The 14,842-nt window shown below is 46.2% G+C and overlaps 1 protein-coding gene across 2 annotated transcripts in view; it reads right to left on the reverse strand.

The window, feature by feature from the left end:
- The window catches only part of LDLRAD3 (low density lipoprotein receptor class A domain containing 3), a 285,547-nt gene that overhangs the window by 188,068 nt on the left and 82,637 nt on the right, over positions 1-14,842 (reverse strand). For both annotated transcript variants that reach the window (XM_015114486.3, XM_001109580.5), the window contains exon 2: positions 8,664-8,810. In XM_015114486.3, the coding sequence (XP_014969972.2) occupies positions 8,664-8,810 (147 nt within the window). The remainder of the gene's footprint in view (positions 1-8,663; positions 8,811-14,842) is intronic.

Genomic DNA, 14,842 nt, shown 5'->3' on the forward strand with positions numbered 1-14,842 from the left:
CACCTCAGCCCCTCAAAAGTTTGTTTCCTTCCCTTTTGTACCAGTTTGGGTGTCTGGCTGGCTCCCTGGAGCTCTAAGCTAAAAGCAATTTCATGCAAGCTCATGAATGTGTGTTCAAGACTGGACAGTGAAAAGCAGATGTTGACCTAGCAGATGATGGTGTTTCCATGGCACAGGCTCTCGAACTAAGAGCAAGAAAAGATCGGGTGTGGGAAGGGGAAGTGCAGGAGGGAGGTGTTGGGAACAGGGCAGTAATAACTCCCAGCATTGCGCTGGCCAGGAAATGTCACCAGCATACATGTGTTTGAGGGAATAGGGTCAGCTAGCATTCACTGAATGCTTAACTCACACCAGGTACCAGCTACAAGCCTCACATTAGCTCATGTCAGACTCACAGAGCTGATCTTCACCTTGTCTGCACCAGGAAACAATACCTATTGTTTAAATCCACTCCTTTCTAACTGGCTTAGGGCCTGGACACAGCGCTTACTAGATGTTTGAAATATCACCCCCGAAATATCACACCTCTGGGATAGGCACTGCTATTACCTCCATTTTACAGATGAGAAAACAGGTGCATGGTAAGCCCCAGGGCTGCACACGTCATAAATGGAAGCTGTGGGGAGAACTCAGTACTGTCTGGGCCCAAAGCTCCTGTTCTTAACCATAGGATTTATGGTTTTGAATTTAAGACTAAAGAAATTCAGTGAAGTGAGGATCATGCCAGGAATTAGGTGAGTCATTTAAAAACCAAATACAAACAGAAATGACTCAATGAGAAAAGAGGCAACGCTAATATACATAGGTCTTGGATTTCCTCCATACCATAAGCGCTGTGAAAGAGCATGTCTTTTCATTCCGAAGTGTTTGATGGACAGATCTTTAAACCACGATGATATTCTCTAGACCCTTTGGAGTGCCAGTTATGTTTTCTGAGGCTCAGCTCCTTCAGAAGGCCTTTGGAATTCAGCCCTTAGCTAGCAGTGGCTTGCCAAGAACCAAGATGCGAAAAAAAAACCGGACACCTCACTCATATGAGAAAGCAGTGGGCCTCCAGAAGGAACAGAGGGTGTGACTCTTCCCGAGAGGCCGGGCAGTAGGGGGGTTAAGAAAAGGTCCACGTGGACTGGGCAGAGGCCGGCTTCTGGTGATGGTGGTCACTCCTTGGCTTGCGGGTGCCTCCCTCCAGTCTCTGCCTCTGTTGTCACATGGTCTTCTTCCCTCATATCTTCATATTATCTTCTTATAATGACAACATTCACATTGGATTAAGGGCCCACCCTACTCCAGTACAACCTCATCTTAACTAATTACATCCACAAGGACCCCCATTTCCAAATAAGGTCACATTCTAAGATACGGGGGTTCAGATTTCAACATATCCTATATCCTTTTGGAAGACACAATTTGACCCATAACAGTGAGATTCTTACTTGCAAATTGTTAAAGGAAAAAATGAAAGCAGGATGTCTGCACATGTCAGTCTGTTAGACAGCTGCAGGAAGCTATCATTCACTATATAATAATTTTGGGGGTTTGTTTTGAGATAAGGTCTCACTCTGTCACTCAGGCTGGAGTGCAGTGGCACAATCTCAGCTCACTGCGACCTCCACCTCCCGGGTTCAAGTAAATCTTGTGCCTCAGTCTCCCGAGTAGCTGGGATTACAGGTTCCCGCCACCACATCTGGCTAATTTTTGTATTTTTAGTAGAGTCAGGATTTCACCATGTTGCCCAGGCTGATCTCAAATTCCTGGGCTCAAGGGATCTGCCCGTCTCAGCCTCCCAAAGTGCTGGGATTACAGGCCTAAGCCACCAAGCCCGGCCTATAATAATTTATTTTTTAAAACAAAGGAGATAGGTTGATAGTCGTGTTAGTTTGCTAGGGCTGCCATAACCAAGTACCACAAATTGGACAGCTTCAACCACAGAATTTATTGTCTCACAGTTCTGATGGCCAGGAGTCTGAAATCAAGGTGTTAGCAGGCTTGACTCCCTCTGGGGGCTGTGAGGCTGTGAGGGAAGGATCTGTTTCAGGCCCTCTCCTTGGACTGTAGATAGCTGTCTTCTTGCTACAAGTCTTCACATCGTCTCCCCTCTGTACATATTTCTGTGTCCAAATTTCCCCTTTCTATAAGGACACCAGTCATATTGGATTAGGACCCACCTAATGACTTCATTCTTACTTGGTTATCTTTTAAAACCCCATCTTTAAATAAAGTCACATTTTGAAATACTAGGGGTTAGGACTTCAACACAGGAAAATTGTGGGGGAAGGTTGGGCTACAATTCAACCCAAAATGATAGTGCTGTGCCAGTTCTGCTTTCTACACAGTGATGGGGAGACCTGAGCCCACTGCAGCTGCACACAGTGACTGACAGGCTGCCTCCCTAAGCCACAGCCCATCAGCCAACACATCCCCTTCTTTGAGAAACGACAGAACAGTCCAAGAGAAGAAGCCGCAAGCTCTATCCATCCTATGAAAGCTTCCTAGGCTGGGCGTGGTGGCTCACGCCTGTAATCCCAGCACTTTGGGAGGCCAAGGTGGGCGGATCACCAGGTCAGGAGTTCGAGACCATCCTGGGTAACACAGTGAAACCCTGTCTCTACTAAAAAAATACAAAAAACAATTAGCTGGGCGTGGTAGCGGGCACCTGTAGTCCCAGCTACTCGGGAGGCTGAGACAGGAGAATGGCGTGAACCCGGGAGGCGGAGCTTGCAGTGAGCCTAGATCGCGCCACTGCACTCCAGCCTGGGCGACACAGCGAGACTCCATCTCAAAAAAAGAAAAAAAGAAAGCTTCCTGATTTCCAGAGGCATTTTGTGTGTGGAGCCGGTATTAGGTGCCCTAGAGAAACAGCTGAATTCCTGGTAAAGCTTAGTAAAGGTAAAGGATAACTCAGAATCCAGCTTTTTCCCACATCTCTACTTGCCCTGTAGTGCGAGGTTAAAAGAAAATATAGGTGGCACCACCTAGAGGCAGAAGGCGAGGAAGATGCTAAAAAGGAAAGAGGAAGAGTATGGAGCCTGAACAATCTCAACCCCAGCTTTCTTGCTCTTTTATATTTCTTGGGGATCATTTGCCCAAACTTGCCCTCTCAACCCTATCTCATGGATTTATGCCTTCGCACCAGAGCAATAATAACACATGTTCAAGAAATGGTCAGGAACAGTAAAAGCAAGTAAAATTCAAATCCCATTTTTGCACCTACTTTCCTATAGCTGGATTTGGAGATTCGTTCATATTTTATCATTTGACAAAGTCCTCAAATGTATCCCTCCTCCACACCTCCCCCCAACCAAACACACCCATCAAACATAAATGGCCAGGTCTGTAAACGCAAAGCCAAAGACATCAATCGGTGTAACTTTCCAAAGGAGAAAATGAACCGCCATGGGAAGAGGACCCCAAACATTCAGGATCCCCCCAACCACTTGGTTAGAACACAAACAGATGGCAGCTAACATCGACACAGAACTTAAGGCTCTTGACTCCCAGTCCCCTGTGGGTTCTGGAAATTTGGATTGCTGCTTTATTACAGAAGGCAACACCAATCAAAGGACAGTCTCTTCAAGGAAAACATTTCAGAAACTCCCGGGACTAACAGCCATGTAAATATTCATTTCCATAGGAAACCATTATCGATGTTTTTAGAATCTTTTTATAAAGCAGGTTCGACAGGATAATATGTCATGATAGCAGTAAGATTCCATTTCAGCAGGGTAACAGATAACTGGAGAAAAAGACTGAAAGCCCCCACTGGGGGTCTCTGACAGAAGAAGGTTATGGAGACTTATTTTCTGGGCCAACAGGCAAGCTCCACGGAATCGCTCTACTGCTCAATTTCCTCATCTGGAGATGACACCAGCCCTTTACTAATAAGGCTTCTGCAATGATCAAACGAATCAATAGAATGTAAAATGCCTGGGATAGTGTGGCCTAGAGGAAGCTCTAATAAACTCTCCTCATAATCAGGACTTGCATGGTGCTTCCTCGTTTTTCTAAAACATTATCTTTATTCCTTTTATTTTAAAGCTATTTGGATAAAACTATCTCTGAGGGCATTCCACTAACTAAGAACAGAAATACACTCAAAGTGTCCCCAAATGAGCCTCTTCTATAGATTCAAGAGGCAGAAAATCTAATGTCTTAACTCAGCTGGAAATTAATTTTAGTCCATCAATAGGTATCTCACAAAGAAATAAAACTAGTAAGTAGAGGTAAGGGAAAACAATCTCGCTAGATAATTTTTTTAAATTAAAAAAAAGTAACCGTTTTCAATTATTAAATTAACCAGAAAAATATTTTTTAAAGATGTTACCCAGGGCTGCCACGACTAAAATAAAGTCATAGTTTTCACACATTGCCAGCAAACTAGTGCAAAACTTTAGCAAAACAAGTGGGCAGTCAGTGTCAAGAGCCAAGAAAAGGTGCCTTCCCTCTCACCCAGTAATTTTAATTCTGAGAATTGAGCCTAAGCAAATTTCTCAAAACAGAGGGGAAGTCATGACACCCTCCTGTTCACAAGTGAGCACTGTTTCCCATAGTGGAAAACTGGAAAGAAGAGAAATGCCAAATTATGTGTAAATAAACCATATTATAGCAAGTTAATGGCACTAAAAATGACAAAGAGGAAAATGGGGGAAGATACAGAAAAAATGTTAACAGGTTGAAATTGAAATGTTACATGAAAAAATGTCAAAATATAAAACTGTACACCCCTGGCGATTACGCTGGGGAAAAGCCTGAATGAGAACTTCCAGAATGCCAACAGTGGATCTGAGTACATACGCTTTTCCTCCTTCTCTGCCCTCAGTTTTTACAATATGTGGTCTTATTACCTTCACGATAAAAATTTTTTAAAAAATTCTTCCTGTCTGGTAAAAATCCTTCCTGTGCTGTGGATACAGAAGAGCTGCTCACTGCCTCATATCCCACCATAACACACCTCTGCAGGCTCTTTCTTGCCCTTTGGAAAGGGCAAGAATTCTCTTTTTTAAGAAGCGTATTATCTTCCCAATGCCAAAGCTCCACAGGGCACTTGAAGTAATCACCTCTCTGAGGCGAGAACACTGCCACCTTCACTCGCCTCCCCTTCGGTACCCAGTTGTTCCAAAGAATCAGAGAAAGGGCTTCGTAGCTCATGAGCAAGACACAGAACCAGTCTCCCTCCCTCCGGGAAGGCGGCAGGAACTCCACATCAGCCGTTCCAATCATCCTTGAAAAGGTGGTCAAGTTGGTCACCCTGGAGACCTCAGCCCCGTCCACCCTGGCTCTGGCTGAAACCATTGTATATTTCCGTGATCTGGTTAAGCATAAGTTCCTTAAATGATCCTAAACATTTTGATCAGCAGAAGTAAAATTGCGGAAGAGAGTGAAACAGAAGAGACTGAAACGCAGGGGGATGGTTAACTTACAGTGTGTCTACCTGACAGCATTAGGCAGCCTCCCAAAACAACTGTGAATCCTCAATATAGAATGTGGCCAAGGGCCTCTAATGTTAAGTAGAAAAAAGCAGGCAATTGAACCGTATTTCCCCATGACAACCACCAAATAAAACAGTTGGTACAGATTTAACCAATAATAGTTCATGTTTACAAGCCACTTACTGTATACAGGCACTGCGCTGCGTGCTTCATACAGGTTAAAACTTCACAACAGTGTTAAGTATCAGAAGCCTTTATTACCCCTGTTTTGGAGAGGAGGAAATTGAGGCACCAGGAGGTTAAAGAATTCTCTTTAATTCTCCCAAAGGCTAAAGTTTAGAACATTCTGGTAAGTTTCCCACCATCACACAGCCCCCTAAGGGGGAAGAAGGGCTCAGATTTTGACACAAATAGGCCTTCTCAAGGGCTCACACCCTCAAGTCCTAGGCTGGAAGGGAATATATAAGAAATTTTAAATGAAAGTAGAATTTGTTTTAGAAAAGGGACTTTTTCTCCTTCCCTCTACTATCTAAACTTTCTAATGTTCTGTTTTCACAATTTAAAGACAAAAAAGAAGGGCTACAGAGAGAGGTTAATATACGTTTGGGGCGCATAGTTTTTTAATTATGTTTTGCTCAAAAGACTACATAAATGCCACTCAAATCTCCACCACACTTGGGTGCTAAAGGTAGGAAGTCAGGAGAAAAAACGAATGGAGAATAGCCAAGAATGAGCCTGTTCCAAACCAAACCAAGCAGCTCCAGGTAGCTGCCAGCAACATCTTTTTAAAAAAATATTTGCTCTCCACCATGTCTTCCCATTTGAGCATGAATTCTAAAATCATGAGATTTTGTGACAGGACAGAGAATGTCAGAGATTGCACTAGTATCACACAGCTGCTACTGACAAAGCTGGGAATACAATTTAGGAATTAACTCCTTAACCCTGCGTTCTTTCGGAAACATCATGTCCCAAATATTCCCAGGTCAGCTAACAACAATCCGCATGTGCCGATGGTCAAATATACACCATATCTCAAAAATGGTAACTTGGCACACTTATATACTGTTTAATAAATCCTTAAAACCAGACAGATGACAGAGCTCACACATACTATGCCATTTGCTCAGCTTACTAATGTTACAGCTCTAGTAATTCTGAGGCCATGTTAGAAACAGAGAAAAGCTAAACTAGACATAATAATTTTACAAAATAATTCTACAGGCCGGGCTTGGTGGCTCACACCTGTAACCTGCAATCCCAGCACATTGGGAGGCGGAGGTAGGTGGACTGCTTGAGCTCAGGGGTTCAAGAGCAACCCGGGCAACATGGTGAAAAACCCTGTCTCTATAAAAAATAAAAATACATTAGCCAGGCGTGATGGCGCACTCCTGTGCTCCCAGCTACTAGGGGTGGGCAAAGTGGGAGAATCACTTGAGCCCAGGAGGTGGAGGCTGCAGTGAGCTATGATCATGCCATTGTATTTCAGCCTGGGCTGGAAGACAACAAACAAACAGTTCTGCAAAAATAAAAATTCACGCGTATAGTCATCATTTCAGAAAGGTCACATGCAACAAGCAGTATGAAGTATTCTCCCCAAAAAACACACCTCAATTTTCCCATCCCAGAAACTTCTCTGAAGGGCAGGAGCAGGCACTGAGGATACGGGAACCCTTGGATGGGCAAAGGGCCAGTTTCAGAGGGGGCAGCTTGCTCCAGAGGTATGTGAACTCCAAAGCCAGTGCCCCTTTCCGTGCGTCAACAGACGGGGGCCCCAAACTCTGGTCAGAGGTACCCCTTCCTGTGCGTCAACAGACAGGGGCCCCAAATTCCGGTCAGAGATATGTTAAAAACTCAAATGATTGGCTGGGCGCGGTGGCTCACGCCTGTAATCCCAGCACTTTGGGAGGCTGAGGTGGGCGGATCATGAGGTCAGGAGTTTGAGACCAGCCTGGCCAACATGGTAAAACCCCGTCTCTATTAAAAATACAAAAATTAGTCAGGCGCAGTGGTGGGTGCCTGTAATCCCAGCTACTCAGAAGGCTGAGGCAGGAGAATTGCTTGAACCTGGGAGGTGGGGGTTACAGTGAGCCAAGATCGCACCACTGCACTCCAGCCCCGGGTGACACAGCAAGACTCCATTTCGGGGAGGAAAAAAAAAAAAAAGAAGTTCAAATGATTAACCTGTCCTCAGCTGTTTCCTCAGCTGGCTTCCAGGGAGACAGCAGGCTCAGAGCCAGGACACACAGTTCTACTGTCAGACAGGCCACGTGGCCTGGTGCCCAAAGCACACGAAAGAGCCAGGAACCGTCGTCTAGTCATGTGGTCTCAAGGCAATCCCCTGTGAGACAACACTGTGCCCACCACTTGTCAGTCATGTTTCCTACCTACCAGGGCACCCAGGAGGACAACCACACAGGGCACATGGCCAAGCTCACTCTGCAGAGACAAACTGAAGAGGAAGAGAAATACACCTCTGCAGGGCAGGGAGCAGGATCACTTGACACCACGGACCCTTTCAACTCACATCCCCGATGCCTCTTTTCTCGTGGATGACCATCAACCCAACTCTCACACATGTTTCGGCGGCACAAAACAGGCAAAGGGCTGACAAGGAGGTGGGGTGGGGAGGATCACAAAACCATCTGATCCTGGTGGTGCCCATTAGGAGATGATGTCCCCAGCAAAGGCTCAAGCCATATCTATTGGCAGAGAAAAGGGGATGGGAAAGCACGTTACTATCTATTCAGTGCCAACTCCATGCTGGATACTTGGTGGGATGCTATGCCTCATTTAATCATCAAGAAAATTCCACGGTGCTCTGTCAGATGGTCACCAGCATGGACCCTGGAGTCAGGCAGCCCTGGGTTCCCACGTCCAATGTGCCACTTGCTGGTTTTAAGGTGCTGCAGCCATATAACCTCTGGGATGCTCAGTTGGCTTGTATATAAAATGAAGGCAAGGGCGGGACTCCAGGGTAGGGATTAGTAGAGCCTGATGGTAAAACCTTCTGCTCTCTCAAAGCCTTAGCTCCACCTCCACCAAGATCCCTGTGTCTACACAGATCGTGTGACACTGAGATGGAGATACAGCAGAGAAGCAGGACTGCTGGCAAGAGGCACAAAACCACCAGCTTGCAGCAAGCAGAGTGTGCAGGGTCTAAGCCAGCTCAGGACCGGCTCCCCTCTGCCCCAGGATGGCTGCCACCCCACCCCAGCAAAGGGCCAGGCCACTCACGGCACTCCTTCTCATCACTCTTGTCGAAGCAGTCAGGCAGCCCGTCACACTGCCAGGCGCCCGGGATGCACCGTCCATTGCTGCACATGAAGTTGCCTGGTATGTTGCACTCGTTGGTAAAGTTGTTCCCGGGGAGCAGCTGGCTCTCTGTTGGAGAGAGGGGACAGGTCAGATGGCACAGCAACAGTAGGGACTCAGCTGAAAGGTGTCTGGTTCGGTATAGGTGAGACTTCTGGTAGGTGACTCAACCTCTCTGACCTTCAGTTTCCTCATCTGTGAAATGGACTAATAATCTGCCCCAGTCCACCTCCGGAGATTCTGAAAGGACTAAATGGAGAAATACAGGGAACAAACATACTTAAATGTCGAGCACAAAATGGGTGTTCACTGACTTTTTTTCTTTCTCCATCAAAGACTGGTTGTAAAATCCAAATGTTCTTTTCTGGCCCATCAGCAGTGATTAAAAATTGAAATTCTAGACAGGAGTGAGCACTGGACTCCCAACAGTAGGAACTGCAAGACCTTTCCAGGCCTCAGACTCTGTAGCCCTTACAATCACAGAATCCTTGAAGCTGGGCCAAGTTGGCAGAAATACTGGGAGATCATTTCACTCTAGGAAACAGGAGCCCAGACCTATAAAACCAACCTGCCTGAGGTCGCACAGGTAGAAAAGGCCGCACTGAATCTTGAACTCGGGATTTGTAACCTCCATGAGGGTCCCAAGGTCACGAAATTGCCTGCCAAGAGTTACTGGAGGCTGAGAACCAAGCTGCAAGTTCAGATTCAACTCCACTGAACATGGTCATAAAGTGCCAAAGTCCCCAACCCAAACAGCCAACTCTCAGGCTGGAAAGCAAATAGAGAAGGCCAGTGCTGTGGCGGTGGAGGTGGGCAGCGTGCTGAGTTCATCTACCAGTGGACCCTGGGGGCAGATTTTCAAGGCAGCCAGGATCTGATCGATCTGACCAGTCTGAGCCATTGTGATCAATGGCTGGGGGACAACGAGCCATGTGAGTAAAAGAGTTTTGGGGAAAAGCAGAAAAAAAAAAAAAAAAAAAAAAAAAAAGACCAGTCCTTCAGCACACCACAGCTCCAGAGCCGCCTCCTGAGTCATTCCGTAAGCATTTACTAGACATTTATGACCAGATACTTGTGCTGTGTTCTAAAGATACAGAGATAAAGCCTAGGGCTTATTATACCTTTAGGCTGGAAAGGCACACACAGCAAAATAAGAACAGTGATGTCCAGACCTGCCTGGGGGTAGCAGGAGAAGAGAAGGGTCCATAATTCTCTTTCAAAAACCTTGCCAAGGAGAAGCATCTCTAGATCTCCAGATCCCTAACATCATATCCGCCTACAGACCACTATCCTTTATGTGTGCTATTCTTTTTTACCAGGGATGCCCTTCGGCCTGCTGGGTCTCCTAGTAAATCCCTACACACCCTTAAGCAAACAAATATGTCCCCTTTCCTCTAACGTGTTCCCTGGCTTCTCCAAACACAGATGAGCACTAACTCTGTAGTCTGGTGATAGTACCACTGGGGTGACACTAAAATTATTTTATAACTAGAACAAGCAGGCAACAACCAATTACAATGGACACCGTCACAGGCAAGCAATACCCCACCGGCCTTGGTGCCATGGAATTTCCCTTGTGGACTATCTGCTGCCTTATACAGAATTAATAATGCACATGCATGTTTCATTACTGAAAATGAGCTTTCATCACTCACTGGAGAGCTCTAGGAGAGAAGCTACAATGAGGGGCTCTACCCTGCCCAACTGCCCACATCAGAACCCTAGAAATCTCCCTTGTCCCCTCCTCAGTCTATCAACTGTGAAATCATGTTCTGATAATGGCCAGTCCCCAAGTCTCCATTGCCACAGCTGCGACTTCAGCCGAAGCAGCCACCCTCTCTTACGGGGACTGCTACGCGGCACAACTTCCCAACTTGGTCTCCCTGCCTCCCATCTTGCCCCCCTCCAACCCACTCTCCCCTCTGTGGCCAGAAGGATCTGTCTAAACACCAAGTCAATCATTTCTTAACTTTAAAAGGTCATTGAATGGCTCCCTGGTGTTCTTAAGATAAAGTCAAAATTCAAAGAAATCAAAAAAGATTCCTAGAAAGAGGGTAGCATCTACAGTGGATGTTGATAGACACACAGAGATAAAAACTAAGCACCCCTCAGGTCTAGAGAACAGTGTCAGCAAAGACTCTGTGCAGGAAGATGTAGCCCAGAACATGGAACGACATGGAATTTAAAAATCATGCAGCTCTGATTGTTAGGAAATGCAAAGGTATTATGCTACTATTTCTCCTATTCTGCTGCAATTTCTCCTATCCTAGTGCAAAGTCGGCCATCCCTAATTAATCATGATGCTCTGTTCCACTGAGCCCAGAATCCATATGAGACTCCCTCTCAAGACTGGACTCCAGAAAGCCACTAACAACCCCGAGAAGAACATGAAACCAATTCACCATCTCCAGGCAAGGGCGTGAGGGGGACCCCAGAAGGGCAGCCAGGTACTGGATACTAGCCAGACAACGAATGCTCAACCCAGAAAATCCACACATTCCGGCTGTTTGCTAACAACTGCTCTGGGCTTCTCCAGCAAGCAGAGAACTCTCCAGGGGCCGGGAATGTAACGGTCATTCTGCTTTGTTTGGAAATACTTACACGTGCATTTGTAGAGGTAGCTCCTCGAAGGCAAGCCCCCCTGGAAATGTCACTGCAACTGTGAAATCATGTTCTGATGAACAGATTTCTGGAGCAGGAGAATTGGCCAGATTAGATTCCAAAGCACTTCCTCTGAGAGTCAATAAGGCTGGCGGCACACGGACTTGACAAATGGATGGGTGGATGCAGAGACTAAATACCATGTCTATTACACACAGGTGGTCCTGCCAGCCACGGGGCTCAAAGTGCTTTCTCAGTAGGACCAGGGATCCTGGGGCCTGGTGAACAGTAACAGAGAGGCACATTCTTTTTTCTCTTCTGAGCGACTGTATTAGGCATGCAGGTGGTGCACAGCCATGTGCTGTAGGGAAGTGACATCATCAAACTCAAAAGCATGAGGAGGGCCAGTAACGGTAGCTCACACCTGTAATCCCAGCACTTTGGGAGGCTGAGGTGGGTGGATCACTTGAAGTCAGGAGTTTGAGACCAGCCTACCAACATGGTGAAACCCTATCTCTACTAAAAGTACAAAATTAGCCAGGTGTGGATGCACATCTGTAATCCCAGCTACTTGGGAGTCTCAGGCAGGAGAATCGCTTGAACCTGGGAGGTGGAAGTTGCAGTGAGCCGAGATCACGCCACTGTACTCCAGCCTAGGCAACAAGAGCAAAACTCTGTCTTTAAAAAAAAAAAAAAAGGCATGAGGAGAAACTAAGGCAAAGGCAGGTTAAATCTTATTGATTCTGCCTTCAAAAACCTGCCTCAAACCCATCCAATTTGCAAACCCATCACTCAACTGGCACCACCCAATCCAAGTCACCATTATCTCTTGCCCTTTTCAACCATGGGTTTTCAACAGGGATCAATTTTGCCCCCCAGGGAACATACGGCACTCTCTGGAGACATTTTGGGTTGTCGTGATGGGGAGATGGGGGTGCTATTGGCATCTAGTGGGCAGAGTCCAGAGATGTTGCTATACCTCCTGTAATGCACAAGACAGCCCCCATAATGAAGAATCATCCAGCTGAAAATGTCAATAGTGGCGAGGTTCACAAACCTTAGTTTATTAATTAAAAACCTTTGGACTCCCCACTTCTCACTCCCTCCAGTTCCTTCTCTTCACACAGAGTGAGATTTTAAAACGCACTACGGGTTCTCTGTGTCCTCAGAATAAATCTAAAACTCTGGCCATAGTTTACAAAGTCCAGCATGGTCCAGTTGCTGCTTACTTCTAGATACTCATTTCACATCATCTCCTGCAACACACCTCAGTACCCCCCGCTGTGAGGCCTCCAGATGTGCTGTTTGCCGAGCCCAGACATTCTTCCACCTACCTTTCATCTGTGTAATGGGCTCAACTGTGTCCCCCCAAAATTTATATGTTGAAGTCCTGAACCTCAGAACCTCCGAATGTGACTGTATTTGGAGATGAGGATCTTTAAAACGATGGCATTAGTGTGGGCCCTAATTCAGTATGACTGATGTCCTTCTGAGAAGAGATCAGGACAGAGACCGTGGAAGAGGGAAGACCATGTGAGGACACAGGGAGAAGACAACCATTCATAAACCAAGGAAGAGGGGCCTCAGAGGAAACTAATCCTGCACCCCCATCTCAGACTTCTTGCCTCCAGCACTGTGAGAAAACAAACTTCTGTCGTTTCAGCCACCTAGCCTGTGGACTTTGCTATGTTAGGTTGGTGCAAAAGTAGTTGCATAATGCACAAGGAAATTACATCTGCACCAACCTAACAGCAGCCCGAGCAAACTAATACACTGTGAGGCTAACCTCATTCATCCTTCAGACCTCCGCTTAAATTACTTCTTCAGGTCCCTGCATGGACACTCAATCTAAAGCTCGTCTCCCTGTTTTTCATGCTGGTAATGTCCTGTTTTCCTTTATTCCAACTTTTGCTTACTGGTGTGTCTGTACTCTCTCTCCACCTAGACTGAACACTCCATGAAGGCAGAGAGGCACTGTTTTGTTCAACTCTGCACCCTGGGCACCTGACCACTCTGTAGGTCTCCAATGAATACTTGTAACCACTCTAAGAAGGAAGGCAAATGTTCAGTCACTAATTTATTTCCTCCCTTTCCCACATACTCTTCCCTAGAGAGTTCCATCTGCCCCTTGCCTCATCCCCCTAGAATGTGAGTAGAATCTGTACATGCATAGTTAAAACAAGGGACATGGGGGTGTCTGGATTTGTACAAGTAAATTACTACCCAGTCTGCTTTAAAAGAGGTTAGAAATCTTTTCAGGCCGACAGCAGGACTTTCTAGTGGCTGAAATATTTATCCCATCTTAGTGCCTTGGGACACATTTAGAATCCAAAAAAGACAAGCATTAGCACAAAGTTGGCTAGCTGGGGTTTCTCCTCCTCCCTTCTCTTTTTTTCATTAAGCTGAAAAATGAAAGAGAGTTGCCCATTTTCACTGCAGCACATCACTTACTTAAAATAACTACACCATCTGCACCAAGAATGAAAAAAAAAAAAAAAAAATTCCAAGTCCCATTCTATTGGACAAAGGCAAACAGCCTGCTGCAGAAGCTTCTTCCAAAACTGCTGGCTCCCACAAATTTATATTTGACAAGGGGGCCGAAATTGGTGCAACTACACAAACTCAGACAGCTGCTGCATTCCACCCAAATTACTCCAGAACACGCAGTTAGTGAGGTTGACTTTTCCAGCTGAGAAATGGGAATTCCATCCTACCAGCTGGAGTCCTCCTGGCTCTCTCCTCTCCTTCTGCTGTTCTTCCCACCCTAGGGGGACCCCTTGTCATGATGCAATCTAGAATTGACATCTGCAAACCATGACAGCCCTGCTTTCCAACTTCTGCCCAGTGGCCTTCATTTTTATCCTCTGCTTCCTGACAATCTGGATCTGAGACAATCTCTGCTCAATGAACAGCAAAAGCAAGACGTACACCCATACATATGTACAGACACACAGGCTTAGCATTTGGTTCTGCAAATCTCAAATCTCAAACGGATCTTGTCTAAAACCTCCCCAGAGAATTAATAACCTCTTTCCACTGCCTAATGCCAACACAGTGTTACGAGGCACTGAACGCCACTGTCTGTTTTCCATGACTGCCTTCTTTAAACGTATACATACACACACACACACACACACACACACACACACACACACACACACATTCCATGCACAGGCACAAGGCCAGTGAGTGAGCTGCTCTGCAATGATCTGTTTACAAACATCCCTAGAAAATCCCTGAAGACCTCCTCGACTCTAGGTTGCTCCGCATGGTAGCATCAGTGTAAGAAGGAACTAGAGACATCTGTCCTGTGCATTTCCCATTCGGTTCCCATCAAACTGCTTCCTGCTAGAGCCTGCCTATGAAGAGCACTCCAGCTGTCACCAAGAACAGTCACACAAGGCTGAGTCTGGGGCGAAGATGGGCCTTCTGGGTCTAAGTACCTCAGCATAGCCATGTCTCCAGCTCTGTCTAGACTCTTCAGACCACCCTGCCCTGTG

Source organism: Macaca mulatta, chromosome 14 (genome assembly GCF_049350105.2).
Source record: "Macaca mulatta isolate MMU2019108-1 chromosome 14, T2T-MMU8v2.0, whole genome shotgun sequence".
Lineage (NCBI taxonomy): Eukaryota > Metazoa > Chordata > Mammalia > Primates > Cercopithecidae > Macaca > Macaca mulatta.